The following is a 14,158-nucleotide window of genomic DNA, read 5'->3' as shown; positions in this document are numbered from 1 at the left end:
TACATAAAGTTTTTCCATTTGATCACTAACACACTGTAAACGCTAAAGATCACAGGATGCTCTGTATATCAGTTGTCTTGTCCCTTACTATTATTATTCCTTTTGCAACATCTGCAGCCTTTATGGAATTTATTCATGCTATAAGGTTAACACTGCGAGTCTTTGCTCTGCCCTTTTTGAAATTCCACCATTCACCTCTCCATTAAAATTTGGTGAGGTTTAGGAGGAGACTCCTAAAAAGGAAGAGCACATTGAACAATCTTTCCACCCTAATCTTTAATATCTTGATTGCTCTGTTTACTGTGCCACCCATTTTAAATGCATTCTGCTTGATGCTGTGGCTTTTTTTCCATCTACATTATGAATATCTCTTTTGAAATTTTCTTTGAAATTCCAGAGTTTTTAGTTTTTCTGTATTTCTTGACATATCAGTGAAGTTTCTTAACTTAGCAGTCAGAATGAATTTTCCAGTTCTCATTTAGCATCATTAGATTGTGGTGCATTCACATCCAAGACGCTTGGCTAACAAGCTTATTATGCTAGAGGCATAATGTTGTGTTAACAGCTCCACAAAAAAGCTTTGTCTTAACATTTATTCAAAATGTACATTGTGACTCTCTTCTTCTCATGCTTTCTTTGTTCCATCAAAGAGCAAGATACTAACAAACTTCTGCATGTTTCTTGCCGCTGTACTAGTTGTAATCTTTTTTTTATTTTCACTGTCTTTTCCCCCCTTGGCCCAACATAATTTGGATTTATCAAAAGTGCTGAGCTAATTTCCATGGCTTCTACATTAGTGACATTATTTTAAAATCTAAATTAAAACCAAGTATATATTTGCACCATCTGCTCATACCTATTTACCTAAGCCATTATCAGATTTTTAAAAATTTTCTCAGATAGTTTTTTGCATAGCTAATGAAATGAATTTACTGCAGGTTGCTGTTCATCAGATGAGGAATATCTATGCAGTAGATCTTAACGTACTTAAAGTATTATTTCTTCCAAGTAATTTAAAAGACCAGTCACTTGCAATCAGATCATAGATTGGTTTTAAGTAGTTTTCCACGGTTCCATTAAAACACATCTCCTTCTGGCATCCATAAATCTGTTGGAGTGCAAATTTTCTTTGACAAATTCTTGGCGAACTTCCCATTAGACATGATTATATTCAAACATGTCTTCAACTTGACAGTATCAACCACAGATAGAAATGAATTGCAGTTCTGGAACTATATTGTCCACTCGTTCTACAGACTTCTTTTTCAAGAATTATCACATGGCTTTTATGTGAATTCTTAAATTCCTCAAAGATTCTGAAATTCTCCAAAACTGTGAAATCTATTTCTTTATTTTTCTTAATAGGATGCAGCACAGATGGCAAGCAAGCTGAGGAGAAATCTGCAGCTGCAAGTGAAGAAGAGCCTTATCCTTTTTGTAGGGAGCCAAGTTATTTTGAAATCCCTACAAAGGAATTCCAGCAACATTCCCAAATGCCAGAGGGTACTATTCATGAGATTCCAACAAAAGACACACACATAGCAGGGGCAGGGCATGCTTCATTTACTATTGAATTTGATGACAGCACCCCAGGAAAAGTAACCATCAAAGATCATGTCACAAAATTCACTCCAGATCAGCGCCACAAGCCTAAGAAGCCTTCTCCTGTCACTCAGGATCTTCCTGGGCTTCAAACTGTGATGATGGCACCAGAGAGTAAAGTGGCAAACTGGTTAGCACAAAACAATCCCCCAACAATGATCTGGGAATCAACAGAGGAAGATTCAAAAAGTATTAAGAGTGATGTTCCAGTCTACTTGAAGAGACTGAAAGGTAAAATAATCTCATCTGCATTTTTTTCCTTTGCCTTGAATATTCCAGAGTAAGTATGCTAAGTGGATGTTTATTGCACTGTAATAGTATTCTGATCAGAATGTTCTGAGTAACCACAAATTCTGTACCTAGACCAAGAAACTGAATATATGTGCTTGTCACAGCCTAAGGTAGCAAGGAATAATAGGCATTGGTGCGTTTCTAAAACACAAAGTTATTTTAAATACTGCTAATCTCCTTTTACATAATAACATCTGATCTGCAAAGGATTAAGAATGGAAAAGTACTCAGGTTTCACTTTGCTCTGCAGTGTTTAATGAATTTCCGGTGACTGTTTAGTAGGGACATGTACCTGAGGGGAAAAGCAGTCTTTGAGCAGAAAGGGAAACATGTACTGGGTGGGAAGCTGGAGTCCTTGCCTTTTTAAAGTGAGAGTGTCACAAGTGTTAAAATACATCAATTCCCTATAGATACAGACCAAAGAATAGAAACCAGTTGTCCAAGAATTTGCAGATAGTGAGAGCTCATGAAAAGCCGGTGTGAATGATGGTATGGCTTACAGTGAGAGAATTCTGTCCAGTAACAATTCATTTCAAGTAAGATTGGAGAGAGAGCTTCCAGGAAGGAACATAATCTGTTGAAACTTGCAACAAATTCGAGTGTTTGACAGTTCAGCTTTAGGAAATTAGCATGTCATCTAGCAGCAGATAGCCATTGTGAAATGGAGAGTTTGGAATCCTAATTTAAAATGTAGCTGGTCATATGCAGGATTTCACCACTGTCTTTTTTTCTGGTAACTTCAGTTAAAAGAGTTAACTTTTGAGTTATTGTTTAGGAAAGAGGAGTGTGGGGGGTATAAATTTTGGTTGCATGATTTAGAATTGGCTAAATGTTTGCTTTCTTTCTTTAAATTAGACCATTTTCAGTGTTGCCTGTTAGTAGGGCTTTTTTTGTATCAGGAACTCCTTTGCATATTAGGCCACACACCCCTGATGTAGCTAATCCTTCAAGAGCTTGCAAGGCTCTTAGTACAAGGCCTGCTGTAAGCTCCAGAAGGACTGGCTACATCAGGGGTGTGTGGCCTAATATGCAAAGGAGTTCTTGCTACAAAAAAGCCCTGCCTGTTGGCAACAAACTTGCATTGTATTATTTTTGAACTTGCATTGTATTATTTTTGTGAGGATATCCTACTCAAGTAGGGTTGCTAGGTTTGACTCAAGAAATATTTGGGGACTTGGGGGCGGAGCCTGGAGACTTTGGGGTGGAGCCAGGAGCAAGGGTGTGACAAACACAACTGAACTCTGAAGAGGGTTCTGGCAATCACATTTAAAGGGACTGGAAGCCTTTTAAATGCCTTCCCTCCATTTGGAAATAAGGATACAGACACCTTCTTTTGGGGCTCATAGAATTAGACCCCCTAGTCCAATCTTTGTGAAACTTGGGGGGTGTTTTGATGAGAGGCTATGCTGAAAATGTTGTGCCTCTACCTCAAAAAACAGCCCCCCACAGAGCCCAAGGTACCAATGGATCAATTCTCCATTATACCGTATGAAAATCACTCTTCACACACTCTTCTATAACATAGTGCCCAGTAGACATTTCCCTTCCCCCCCCCCCTTTCTGATAACCCTGAAGCAGGGGGAGGGCCTCCAAACCAGAGGATCTCCTGTCCCCAGCTTGGGATTGGCAACTCTACTCAAGTTATCCTAAAGACCGATGATAACAGTTTCACTATTTTACTTCAAATGATTTCCCAAAAACATTGGATTCAAACGTTGTGTTCCATTTTTAACTTGTGATGGTAGCATACTGCATCTACCTAAACATACAAGATTTTTCAGGAGAACACTGTTATGATTCCTTTTCATATGATGGAGCGTATTTTTGTACATTCAAAGAAATATTGATAGCAGTGTTTATGTATCTAGTTGAAGGAAATACTTATTTCAAAACTTACTTATAAACTATCAAAACCAGAAGTGAAAGTATTTTAAAAGTTTTCTCAATATTTCTGTTACACATTTAAATGAGTTTGTTCCTTAAAAATATAGTAATAGTTTAAAGGGAATTTCATAAACATATTTTTCATGTAAATCTTGCTGCAATTTCCACATCCAACTATTTAATATAATCCAGGAGACCAGTGTAAAGACCTAATAGATTAAACTGTTTCCCTGTTTTTCAATGGCAGATTTTCTTTTTTTAAAAAATAGTGTGAATTTGATTAAAAGAGTACAATGGATCTGACTGTAATTTTGAATCTTTTGACTTTCTTATCACTGATGTGTTCAAGTGTATTTCATTTGCTGAAGATTTAGGTTGCGATCCACAACCTTGCTCTGTGACCTACAATGCAGAAAGCCAGGCTATTTGCGCATATTTTTCATTGGCTAGAGGACATACAATAATAGCACTGTTTGCAGTGGGTCTGAGCAGGTTTAACAATTCCTGGCCAAGACTAGTACACAAATGCCTTACAGCTTCTGTATAGGAAAAGACTATTGTAATAGCAGCTCTTACAGTATCTAGATTTCAAGTGCCCCTGAGTTTTAATGCAGGTGTTCAGGATTGGAGATAGAGTGAGTTAGCATACATCCTGCTATGCAACCCAGCAGGTTTATATATCACACCCTGAGAAATGTCACTAATTGTATTACAGTAGTAAAATATTACTCAACCTTCCGGTCCTTTTACTCAGGGATTGCCATATATATATCTAATTATGTGATATTATGTGTTTCCTTTTTAAACTTTTAATTTCATTTTCAGATACTTAGTAATCCCTATGAACCCTTGCTCTATGGACCTTAAAAGTGCTTCCATTCTTCTTATAAGCTAAAATTCCCACATTTTGTGCTGACTGTGTGTTCACATGTGGTTTGTAAAAGTTCATTATATTTGAGAACAGTATAATGCAGTTAATTAGGATCTGGAAATTGTATTTTGGGGAAACCATTCTAAACGGACCACATCTAGAGTTTCAGCAGAAAGTTCAAGTTGTGTTAAATAGTATGTAGTTATTTTTTTCCCCTTTCTACACTTCATAGAATACATTCAGGAATAAGGTTTGTTTCTTGTTCATTGAGGGTTGTGGTTCTTCTTTTGTAGCAGATGTTTAGCAAATATAGTTCTATTGGGAGTCCTGTTGAACTTATGTGTCTGTATGTTGGGGTAGCTGTTGCAGCATCAGTCAGATTTCATCAATTATTAAGAAGTTAATGTTTCCTGAATGATTGAGATACATCTCGCTTTCTGATTAGCTAGTAAAAGACTCCTTTGTTGCATGGTGAGTCTGAATGTGTGTGTTGTTGCCATGGGTAGCTTGCAGGGCTTGTTACTAACAGACAGTTGTGCTTCTAACAGAAAAGGAAATATTGTCCCTGCATTCACAAGTTTGAAAGCCTCTCTGTATTGCTTTAATTTATGTATTACTAAATTTCTGTTTCTTAAATTTTATTGTCTCTGCAGGAAACAAACATGATGATGGGACCCAGAGTGATTCAGAAAATGCTGGCGCACACAAGCATTACAGTAAACGATCAGTGCTTGAAGAACAGTTAAGGCATCATTATTCTGAACAAAAAAAGCTGCATGCAAAAACCCAGGAGACAGGTAAACACTCGGACCAACCTGCTTTAAGTCAGACTGCTTTTATGATCGAGTTTTTTGATGAAGGCCATCCCCGGAAGAGACGCTCTCATTCCTTTTCTCAAAATGTGGGAGCTTTGTGCCCTGAATTGTCTTCTCCATCACCTCATATAAAAACTGAAAAACTGAGACATGCAGCAGGTGACGCTAAAGGGAATCAGTTACCTTTGCAGCTTGGCTCTACCCAACAAAGACCAGTACATGCAAAACTTTTAAAGCAAAAATCAGAAGAACCTTCTGCTGCACTGCCTTTCTTACAGACTGCATTGTTAAGGAGTTCTGGAAGCCTTGGACATAGATCAAGTCCAAGTGAGGATATGGAGAAAAAGTTAAAAAACCATCTAGCGGTGGTAACTATTGAAAAGGATGATGATGACCAAAGTGATAAAGGTACTTACACTATTGAACTGGAAAATCCCAGTGCTGAGGAAGTAGAAGCTCGCAAGATGATTGATGAGGTAAGCAGTCTAAATATGTCGAAACACATACTTGTAGCGCCTTTGAGAAAACCCCTAGTAAGTACAATTATTTGAATAATATTTTTAAAAGGTAGCGATGATTGAAAGGATACCATCACAATGGGATTAAACTATCACTACTTAAAATGTTTTCTCATGCCGGTTGTTAGTATTCATTAATTATTACCATAATCTTTTTAAAGCAAAATTTTAAACTTTGAAAGGTGTAAAGAACACAAGCTTGTGTAAACTGTACATTAATATATTGATGAATCTTTTAACTAGATCTTTTGGGGCACTAATCTTTCTAAACTAAACATGCTTATTTTTACAGGTTATCCATATTGATTGAAATATAGCAGACTGAATTAATCAAGTAGGGTTGCCAGGTTCTCCTTGGCCACCATCTGGCGATGGAGCCTGGGGAGGACAGGAACCTCAGTGGGGTACAACACCAAAGAATCCACCCTCCAAAGCATCCATTTTCTCCAAGGGGATTGATCTCTGTTGTTGAGGAGATGAGCTGTAATTTTGGGGGATCCCCATGTCCCACTTGGAGGCTGGCACCCCTAGAATCAAGACTAGTTTGCTTAAGAATAAATAAATATTCATATACAGAATACAGTAAGATTCTGCACTGTGCCTCCATCTCATTATATATATATATATATATATATATAATCAGGTTTGGCATGCCAAATAGAAAAGTTGAAAAGAACACTATTAAAGCTATTTAAAACATTATGAACTGATACACAAAAAAGTTAATGCTTTTTATTTTAAACTGTACACTGCTACTCCTTCCCTCTCCTGGTGTAAGGTTATTTGTAAGGGAGACTTAATATAATCTGTTTTGAATATGTAATGTTTTCGTTAATAGTTGTAAACATGTATTGTTTTAGTGAATAGTTGTATTCAGCAACACAGGAAGTGGGGCTGGCTGTGTATGCACTGTGGGCCCTGCTCTTATTGTATTCCTCATGTGTTGCTTATGAGGGATCTGCCAGGCTAAAGATTTATGTGATCTGAAGAGAAACCAGAGGATCTGCCAGGCTGTCAGCAGGCCACCAGCAGACTGCAGGACTCAGCCATGTTCATGCAAAGCTGCCACCAGAGCAGGGTGCCCCACTTGGGAACTGCAGAGCCCCACAAGTATGTGCTCTTCCTCTGCTGGGCCTGCTTGCTGGTTGAGACCCTGGGTGTCATCAACATCTGGGTTAAACCCTTGACTTGTTCACTCTCCGGCCTCTGTTTTCTTCCAGCCTCTGTTGACCCTGGAGATAGAGGGCACCATCTGAGGACCTTCCTAACTGATATTTTATTTTATTGTGACAGCATTTTTGTGCTCCACCACTTTCCTCAGTATCCTCACACCACTGAAAATTTCCTAGCTATGGACCTGGCAGCACTACTTAGCTGTTGGCAGAAGGAGCATTCCATGCCAAATCAGCAAATGGGGATTGCATTACAATATTGCATTATATAACAGAAATTTGCAAAGTCATTATTATTATTATTATCTTTTATACATGTTGAAATATATCTACAGCCAGTTTTTAAAAGAAGCTCTATCACTGGGGACAGGTCCCACACCCCTTCAAACATTTATTCCAAGCCATATTTCCCATAAAATGTGTGCTTATTGTTTTTCTGTAGAATGAGGTGTACTACTATCTACAATCTGTGATTAAGGCCTCATTTTGAAGCACAAAATCTTTCAAAAATGAATAGAAATACAGCAGTTGCTAAAGGCCATATGTTTGCATGAAGTTTTCAAGAATTTCTGTATCTATTATTTTTTGTGTGCAAGTAGATCCAGTAGTCAGTTTGTCATGTCAGTTCACTTACTAGTGATCAGTTGACCTGTTTATTATATTGTGACATTTCCAGTTCTATTCATACACTGCATTACTATATTTTCATGTGCACATGTGAAAGAGCAATATAAAGTACTAAATTTGGGGAATTACTGTAAAGCAAACAATTAAATAGCAAAGAAATAAGAAGATGCTTGGTGGAAGCTGTCCCAGTTATGCTAGAGCAGGGGTGGCCAAACTTGCTTAATGTAAGAGCCATACAGAATAAATGCCAGATGTTTGAGAGCCACAAGACATGAATGTCAGATGTTTGAGAGCCACAAGAAAGGGAAATAAATGGGAGAGGGGAGGGAGATGTGGAAAGAAAGCAACTTTGTGTTCTCCAAGCCGCTGGCTGGCTTGTCTTGGAGGAGTGATTTAAAGAGACAAATACCTTCTCCAAGCTGGCCAACAGCGCAGTGGGGGCTTCAAGAGCCACACAGTATGTGTGAAAGAGCCACATGTGGCTCCCGAGCCACAGTTTGGCCACCCCTGTGCTAGAGATTCCTCTCTTAGAACCCACCTTTGGTTGTGTTATGAGTATACAGTGCCCCCAGAGAGAGAAAGTTGAGAGGAAAGTGTAGAAGATGTAGATTCTCTCTGAGCAGTGCCTCAGTGAAGGGATGAAAATTAGGAAGAGAGAAACTTAGAAAAGCAGAATAAAAATTTGTATACATTGCCTCATCCAGAAGTCTTAATGTGGTTAAGAGAAGCCATGTTGGATCAGACCAATGGCCCATCCAGTCCAACACTCTGTGTCACACAGTGACCAAAAAATCCAGGTACCATCAGGAGGCCCATCAGTGGAGCCAGTACACTAGAAGCCCTCCTGCTGTGCCCCCCCAAAGAACCAAGAATACAGAGCATCACTGTCCCAGACAGAGAGTTCCAACAATACGCTGTGCTAATAGCCAATGATGGACCTCTGCTCCATATATCCCCTCTTGAAGCTGTCTATGCTTGCAGCTGCCATCATCTCCTGTGGCAGTGAATTCCATGTGTTAATCACCCTTTGGGTGAAGAAGTACTTTTATCAGTTCTAACCCAACTGCTCAGCAATTTCATTGAATGCCCACAAGTTCTCACATGGCAGCACTGGGACTCTCTCAATATCTAACAGCTGGGCACACATTAGACCTGATCTTTGTGGTGGGAGTTGTAGTGGATCAGATTTCTGCCAAGGCAGTGCCATCGTCTGACCACCATGCCCTGAAGCTCATATGGATATTCCACCCCTACCACGTTTAGGTGGTGAGCAAGTTTTAGCTCGCCCACGAAGCCAGATGGACCCTTTGCGGCTTCAAATAACTATACAGGATCCCTGGCCTTCTGGTGATTCATTGGATGAGCTGGTGGAGATCTGGAATAACCAACTCTCTACAGCCATCGACGAGATCACCCCCTGACGTCCTCTTCATCCTCGTTCACGATCCGCTCCATGGTATACCCTGGAGCTGCAATCAATGAAATGGCGATTAAGACGATTAGAGGGACAATGGCGACGTACTCGTGACGAAGCTACGAGAACATCTTATAGGTCATTTATGCAGACCTATGAGATGGCAGTCCGAGCCACAAAGAAGACTTACTTTGCATCCCGGATTGCATTTGCGACCTCGCGCCCAGCACAATTGTTTAGTATAATTTGGTCATTAACAACTTTACCGCATGGTAAACAAAACATTAGAGTATTGGAAATTGACTGTGAGGCTAGTGCAGAACGCTGCAGCATGGCTGTTAATGAGGCTCTCTTGATGGGAGCACATTCTGCCAGTGCTGAAAGAGCTGCACTGGCTACCTATTGTGTTCCGAGTCTGTTTCAAAGTGTTGGTATTGACCTTTAAAGCCCTTTATGTTCAGGGACCTGTCTATCTGCGGGACGGCCTTTCTCCACATATTCCCCAGAGAGCACTGCGTTCAGGGACAAAAAATCTATTGTCCATCCCTGAGCCAAAGGAGGCTAGGTTGCGTTTGACGTGAGCTAGGGCCTTCTCGGTGGCAGCACTAATATTGTGGAATGCTCTCCCGGAGGCCATACTGTATCAGGATACCACCCTGTATCAGAATTCCAAAGTGCCTGCAGACTCATAAAGGTTGGGGAGTCCTGAAATAAATAGTAAACACTTTATAACTAGTATCAACATTATAATACAATGTTCTGTGATATGATTTTACAGCAAAACATAATTCTCCATATGGTAGCTATATGCAAGGAACACTTTGCTCTGAATGGAAACCTCTGCCTCCTTACATTTTCTCTTGGAGGCATGTATCCAAATACAAGTTAAACATGTCAGTTGAGTATGGTATACATATGTTTCAGATGATATATTTTTGTACCAATTAGGAAGGAATTAGGTCCCAAATTTTATGTACAGCTTTTGAGTGGAATAGGAACAACTGTAACTACACACACACCATTCTGAAATTATGCAAAGAGTATGTATTTTATCCTTGAGTAGCCATAGAACACTTGGAATACGAAATGAGACACAGCCTTTGCAGCATAACATCTAAAACAGTTGATTTACTGGGCCCTTTCAGTCATATTCACACTGAAGGCTGTGTAGTGCAGCATCCTATAGTTTGCTTAGCTGTTTTCTATGTACATCAAATGTTTTGATATGCAGGCTGATGTGATGCCCATACACAAACATCTTGGTAGGCTCAGAAGAGGGTCTGGTGACTTCAATTCCGTCCTTATGTTGAACTAGCCTCATATTTAATGTATATTTTGTTGAAAAAAGGTAAAGAATATACAGGTAACTCAAAAGTACTGGGTATATTTCATCTCTTACAATAAGCAGTTCTTTCTCATTTCAGTGTACAATTTTTCCATACTTTAAATTAAATTAGTGTTTATTTGTGATCCAGTGTTAGCAGTCTTGATGTAGACAACTTCGTTTCTGCTAGCCTCCTTTTCACATTGTTTCATGCATTTGAATGTAATATTTTTTAAAGATACAACATGATTTATAGACAAACACCATTTTCTGTTTTGCTGTTCAATCTTGTTCTGATAACTCTGTATGTATATTAGTAGTTCAGTTCTTGCCCTTTAGGAAATGTTTCAGCCAAGCTAGTTGCATGTCAATGGTCATTGTTAACCCCTTCAAGTAAATTAATAGGCCAGGTAATGCAGCAATACACAAAAGTGCTCTTGGGCTGAGGGGATCCTTGATAAGTAGAAAAGGGACCCTTTTATCTAGCCTGACACTAAGATTTTCTGATAGGGTTTGTTCCTTCTAGATTTTTCAGAATATGTTGCTCAAAATATTAAATGCAGGGCATCAAAACAATAATGATGTTTTTGTGGATGCTTAGATTTATTATTGTATCTTCCTACTTGGGGTTTAACTGCATGGTACACTGTTAAAATATCCATCCTTTGGGGACTGTAAAACATGCATGCACTGGGAGTTCCTGGAAAAATTCACAAGGGCCTGCTTAAGACTGAAGCCTTATGCTTAGATCCTGCTTAGATTTCCCCAGACGGGAGTGAGCTCCTTCTCACTGATCCTCCCCCTCCCAAGAGATAACACCAGTTTCCTCACAAACTGCTCCTGGGGTCCTCATTCTTCAGGAGCAGTATTTCAGGGGGCATTTTTGGCTGTTATAGCAGGAGAGAAATTGATTAAAATCACCCCTCCCCCATGCACGCACAGAAATCAAGAAAGGATCCAACCCATAGTGAGTGGGAAGAATGGACTTAAGTCTCCTCTATACTGTTTTCTTGATCTGAAATAGCTGAAATAACTGTTTGCCCCACTTGGGAAAACTGCACTTGGGCCCTGTTCACACAGCGTGTTGAGTCTGTGTTAAACTGACCCAGTTCTGTTCCGAATATCTTTGTTCCGGATATTATCAGTCAGACTGCGACACTGCAATTCGAATCACTCCGCGGTGAAACCGTCTTCTGCCGTCCACATGACGGCACCATGCAGTTCTTTTTATTTCCTCCACCATTAGGCGCATAAACATAATGCGCACGCGCACATGATGTGCACATGCACATAGGTAAACAAACATGTGATTATGCGCATATCGCTAAGTAGGAAAAAAAATGGTTACCATAAACCGGATGTCTAAGGCTCCTTTTGCTCTGGGATAGCCTTCAGACATCCGGAAGTTGGTTAATATCGCAGCAGAATTATCCAGATGGAGAATACTACAAGGGGAAACCAGACAACTCAAAAAACACCACAAAGGAGCAGGTAATCCAGTTTGGAGAAGAACTGGGGGGCGGGGGGGGACAACGATTGACTACCGGGGGGAGGGGAGATGTTGCTATCTGATCAGCCATTTTTAATCCGGTAGGAAACAGCAGTGACAACTGAATAAACTGTGCATCTGAACAGGCCCATAGCATACCTGTACATATGTAGCCCCAAGTAGAACAAGTAGCTCCCCAGGGCCATTTTAGTACAGAAAAACTTTCTGTGGGAAAGTTTAAGTTCCCTCCCCTGCACACCACAGTCCTGATCCAAACTAGGCCCCTTTGCACTTGGTAATTGGGATGCTCCCAGGAATTTCCAGCATATGTCTACTTGACAGTGCCCAGTTGACCTAGGACTTGTATGGTTTCCAGCCCCCAGGTGGGAGTGGGGGAATACTTCCTTTTCATGGGCTTAGCCCTTCACTGGCTGGGCACAATGTCCCCAGCATGATGTTGTCACACAGAAGTGACATCTATGGTAACCATAGAGTTTTGCCCAAAATTTTATTTATTTATTACGTTCGACTTATATCCCGCCCTTTCCGCAAGCAGACTCAGGGCAGCTCACAACATCATGTCAATACAATTAAACCAACAAAACATATAAAACCATAATTTACATATTTCAATGTTTAAAAATCATTCTGTGGTGCTGCATCAGTACAATATAGGCGGCTTTGAATTTTCGAACAACGATCTCCAGCATTCTATGTGATGTCCGGTGGTAGCCCTCTATCAGAGCATCGCCATGCAACGTCATCCCCCCCCCCCACTCCTGGGAAGTTCCCACAGGCAGAAGAAAAGGACCTGGCAACCTTAATGTATTGTGTAGTTAAATCTTGATATTATTGATGTTCTTGCTTCATTCTCTCACTCTGCACCAAATCTCACTGCATAGAGTTTCTTCACCTTCAGAGGCGGACTTGGGGGAGGCAGAGGGGGCTGGAAGAGCTGGTGGTGTAATAATTCCTTTACAGCCCTTGGGATCTTGCATAAAATTCAAAACAGTCCAGTAATTCTAGGCACATTTTTGAAGCTTTTGTGATCAAGGTGGGCTCTGTCTTGTTCTGGATTGGGAACTGTGCAGATTGTTGCAGACAGTTTATGGGCTTTATACAGCTACCTGTTTGTTAAGTGAAATCCAAACAGACCTGAAAAAATTTGTCAGCCATTAGAGATGGAGAAATATCTCTGAGTCCTACAGTCACTCTTTGTCTACCATGCAGAAATGAAGAAACATCATCATTCTTAGGGAACATTATTGAGATTAAATGCCCAAGTGATGGGATACTTGGAGTTATTTCAACCCTGGTCACAATAATGTTCCTCTGATATAGAAAGTAAAAAGACAATTTGTAAGCATTTGTCTAAGGTATCTGATCCATTAGACCTCTTATAGTATACCAGTATTACTTTTCAAAGAACCTTCCATAATTTCAAGTATTTCTCTTTTGTTGTTGTGGGATTTGATTTGATTTTTTTTTCTATTTTGCCACTATGGAAAGTTTAGCTGTTAATAAAATAAAAATCATTTCCAGATCTAATTCTGCTGTGCCCCCTTTCAGATAACATTAAATATTCATGTGACACTCTTTTATAAGATAAACTGAGAGCTTTTTAAAAAGCTTGGATAGTGCTGTTGTGTCAGTTGGATCAGGGCTTTTCTGTTAACTCTTGCAACTGGAGGGCCTTTATGCAGTTTGCATTGAAGCATAAAATCATCTGGGGCAGTACAATTTGCCCACACTGGAAAGGAGTATGAATAATAATGTTATGTATTTGCATGAAAGTTGACTTAGTAGGTAGGAATATGGGATTAGTTAACACTCTACAGAAAAAAAATTAGTTAACACTCTACAGCTGTATGATCACATTATGTATGGTTCACATTATGGTTCACAGCTGTATGATCATATTATGAAATAATACTAAGGCTGAGGTGAGGTTCGTTTTCTATTTTGGTTGGAGGAACAGGAAAAAGGATAGATGAAGATGTTTTGAAATATTCATGTGACCATAGACAGAACCAACAAAAGCTATAGACACAGATGATGCTTCCTTTCCCATTATCAGATACATGAAGCACGTCTAGATAATTTAGTTCATATTTCTTAAAATGCTGAACTACTTGACCATTTTTGAAGTTT

The 14,158-nt window shown here is 39.6% G+C and overlaps 1 protein-coding gene across 10 annotated transcripts in view; it reads left to right on the top strand.

Moving 5' to 3' along the window:
* CEP170 (centrosomal protein 170) overlaps positions 1-14,158 on the top strand; it is a 150,946-nt gene that overhangs the window by 78,047 nt on the left and 58,741 nt on the right. For 9 of the 10 annotated variants that reach the window (XM_060243583.1, XM_060243591.1, XM_060243574.1 and 6 more), the window contains exons 8-9: positions 1,366-1,833; positions 5,302-5,939. In XM_060243583.1, the coding sequence (XP_060099566.1) occupies positions 1,366-1,833; positions 5,302-5,939 (1,106 nt within the window). The remainder of the gene's footprint in view (positions 1-1,365; positions 1,834-5,301; positions 5,940-14,158) is intronic. The other variant, XM_060243602.1, reaches the window with a different exon arrangement.

The sequence above is a fragment of the Heteronotia binoei genome, chromosome 1 (assembly GCF_032191835.1).
Source record: "Heteronotia binoei isolate CCM8104 ecotype False Entrance Well chromosome 1, APGP_CSIRO_Hbin_v1, whole genome shotgun sequence".
Lineage (NCBI taxonomy): Eukaryota > Metazoa > Chordata > Lepidosauria > Squamata > Gekkonidae > Heteronotia > Heteronotia binoei.
Note: the sequence above shows the minus strand (reverse complement) of the source record. Positions and strands in the feature narration are given on the sequence as shown.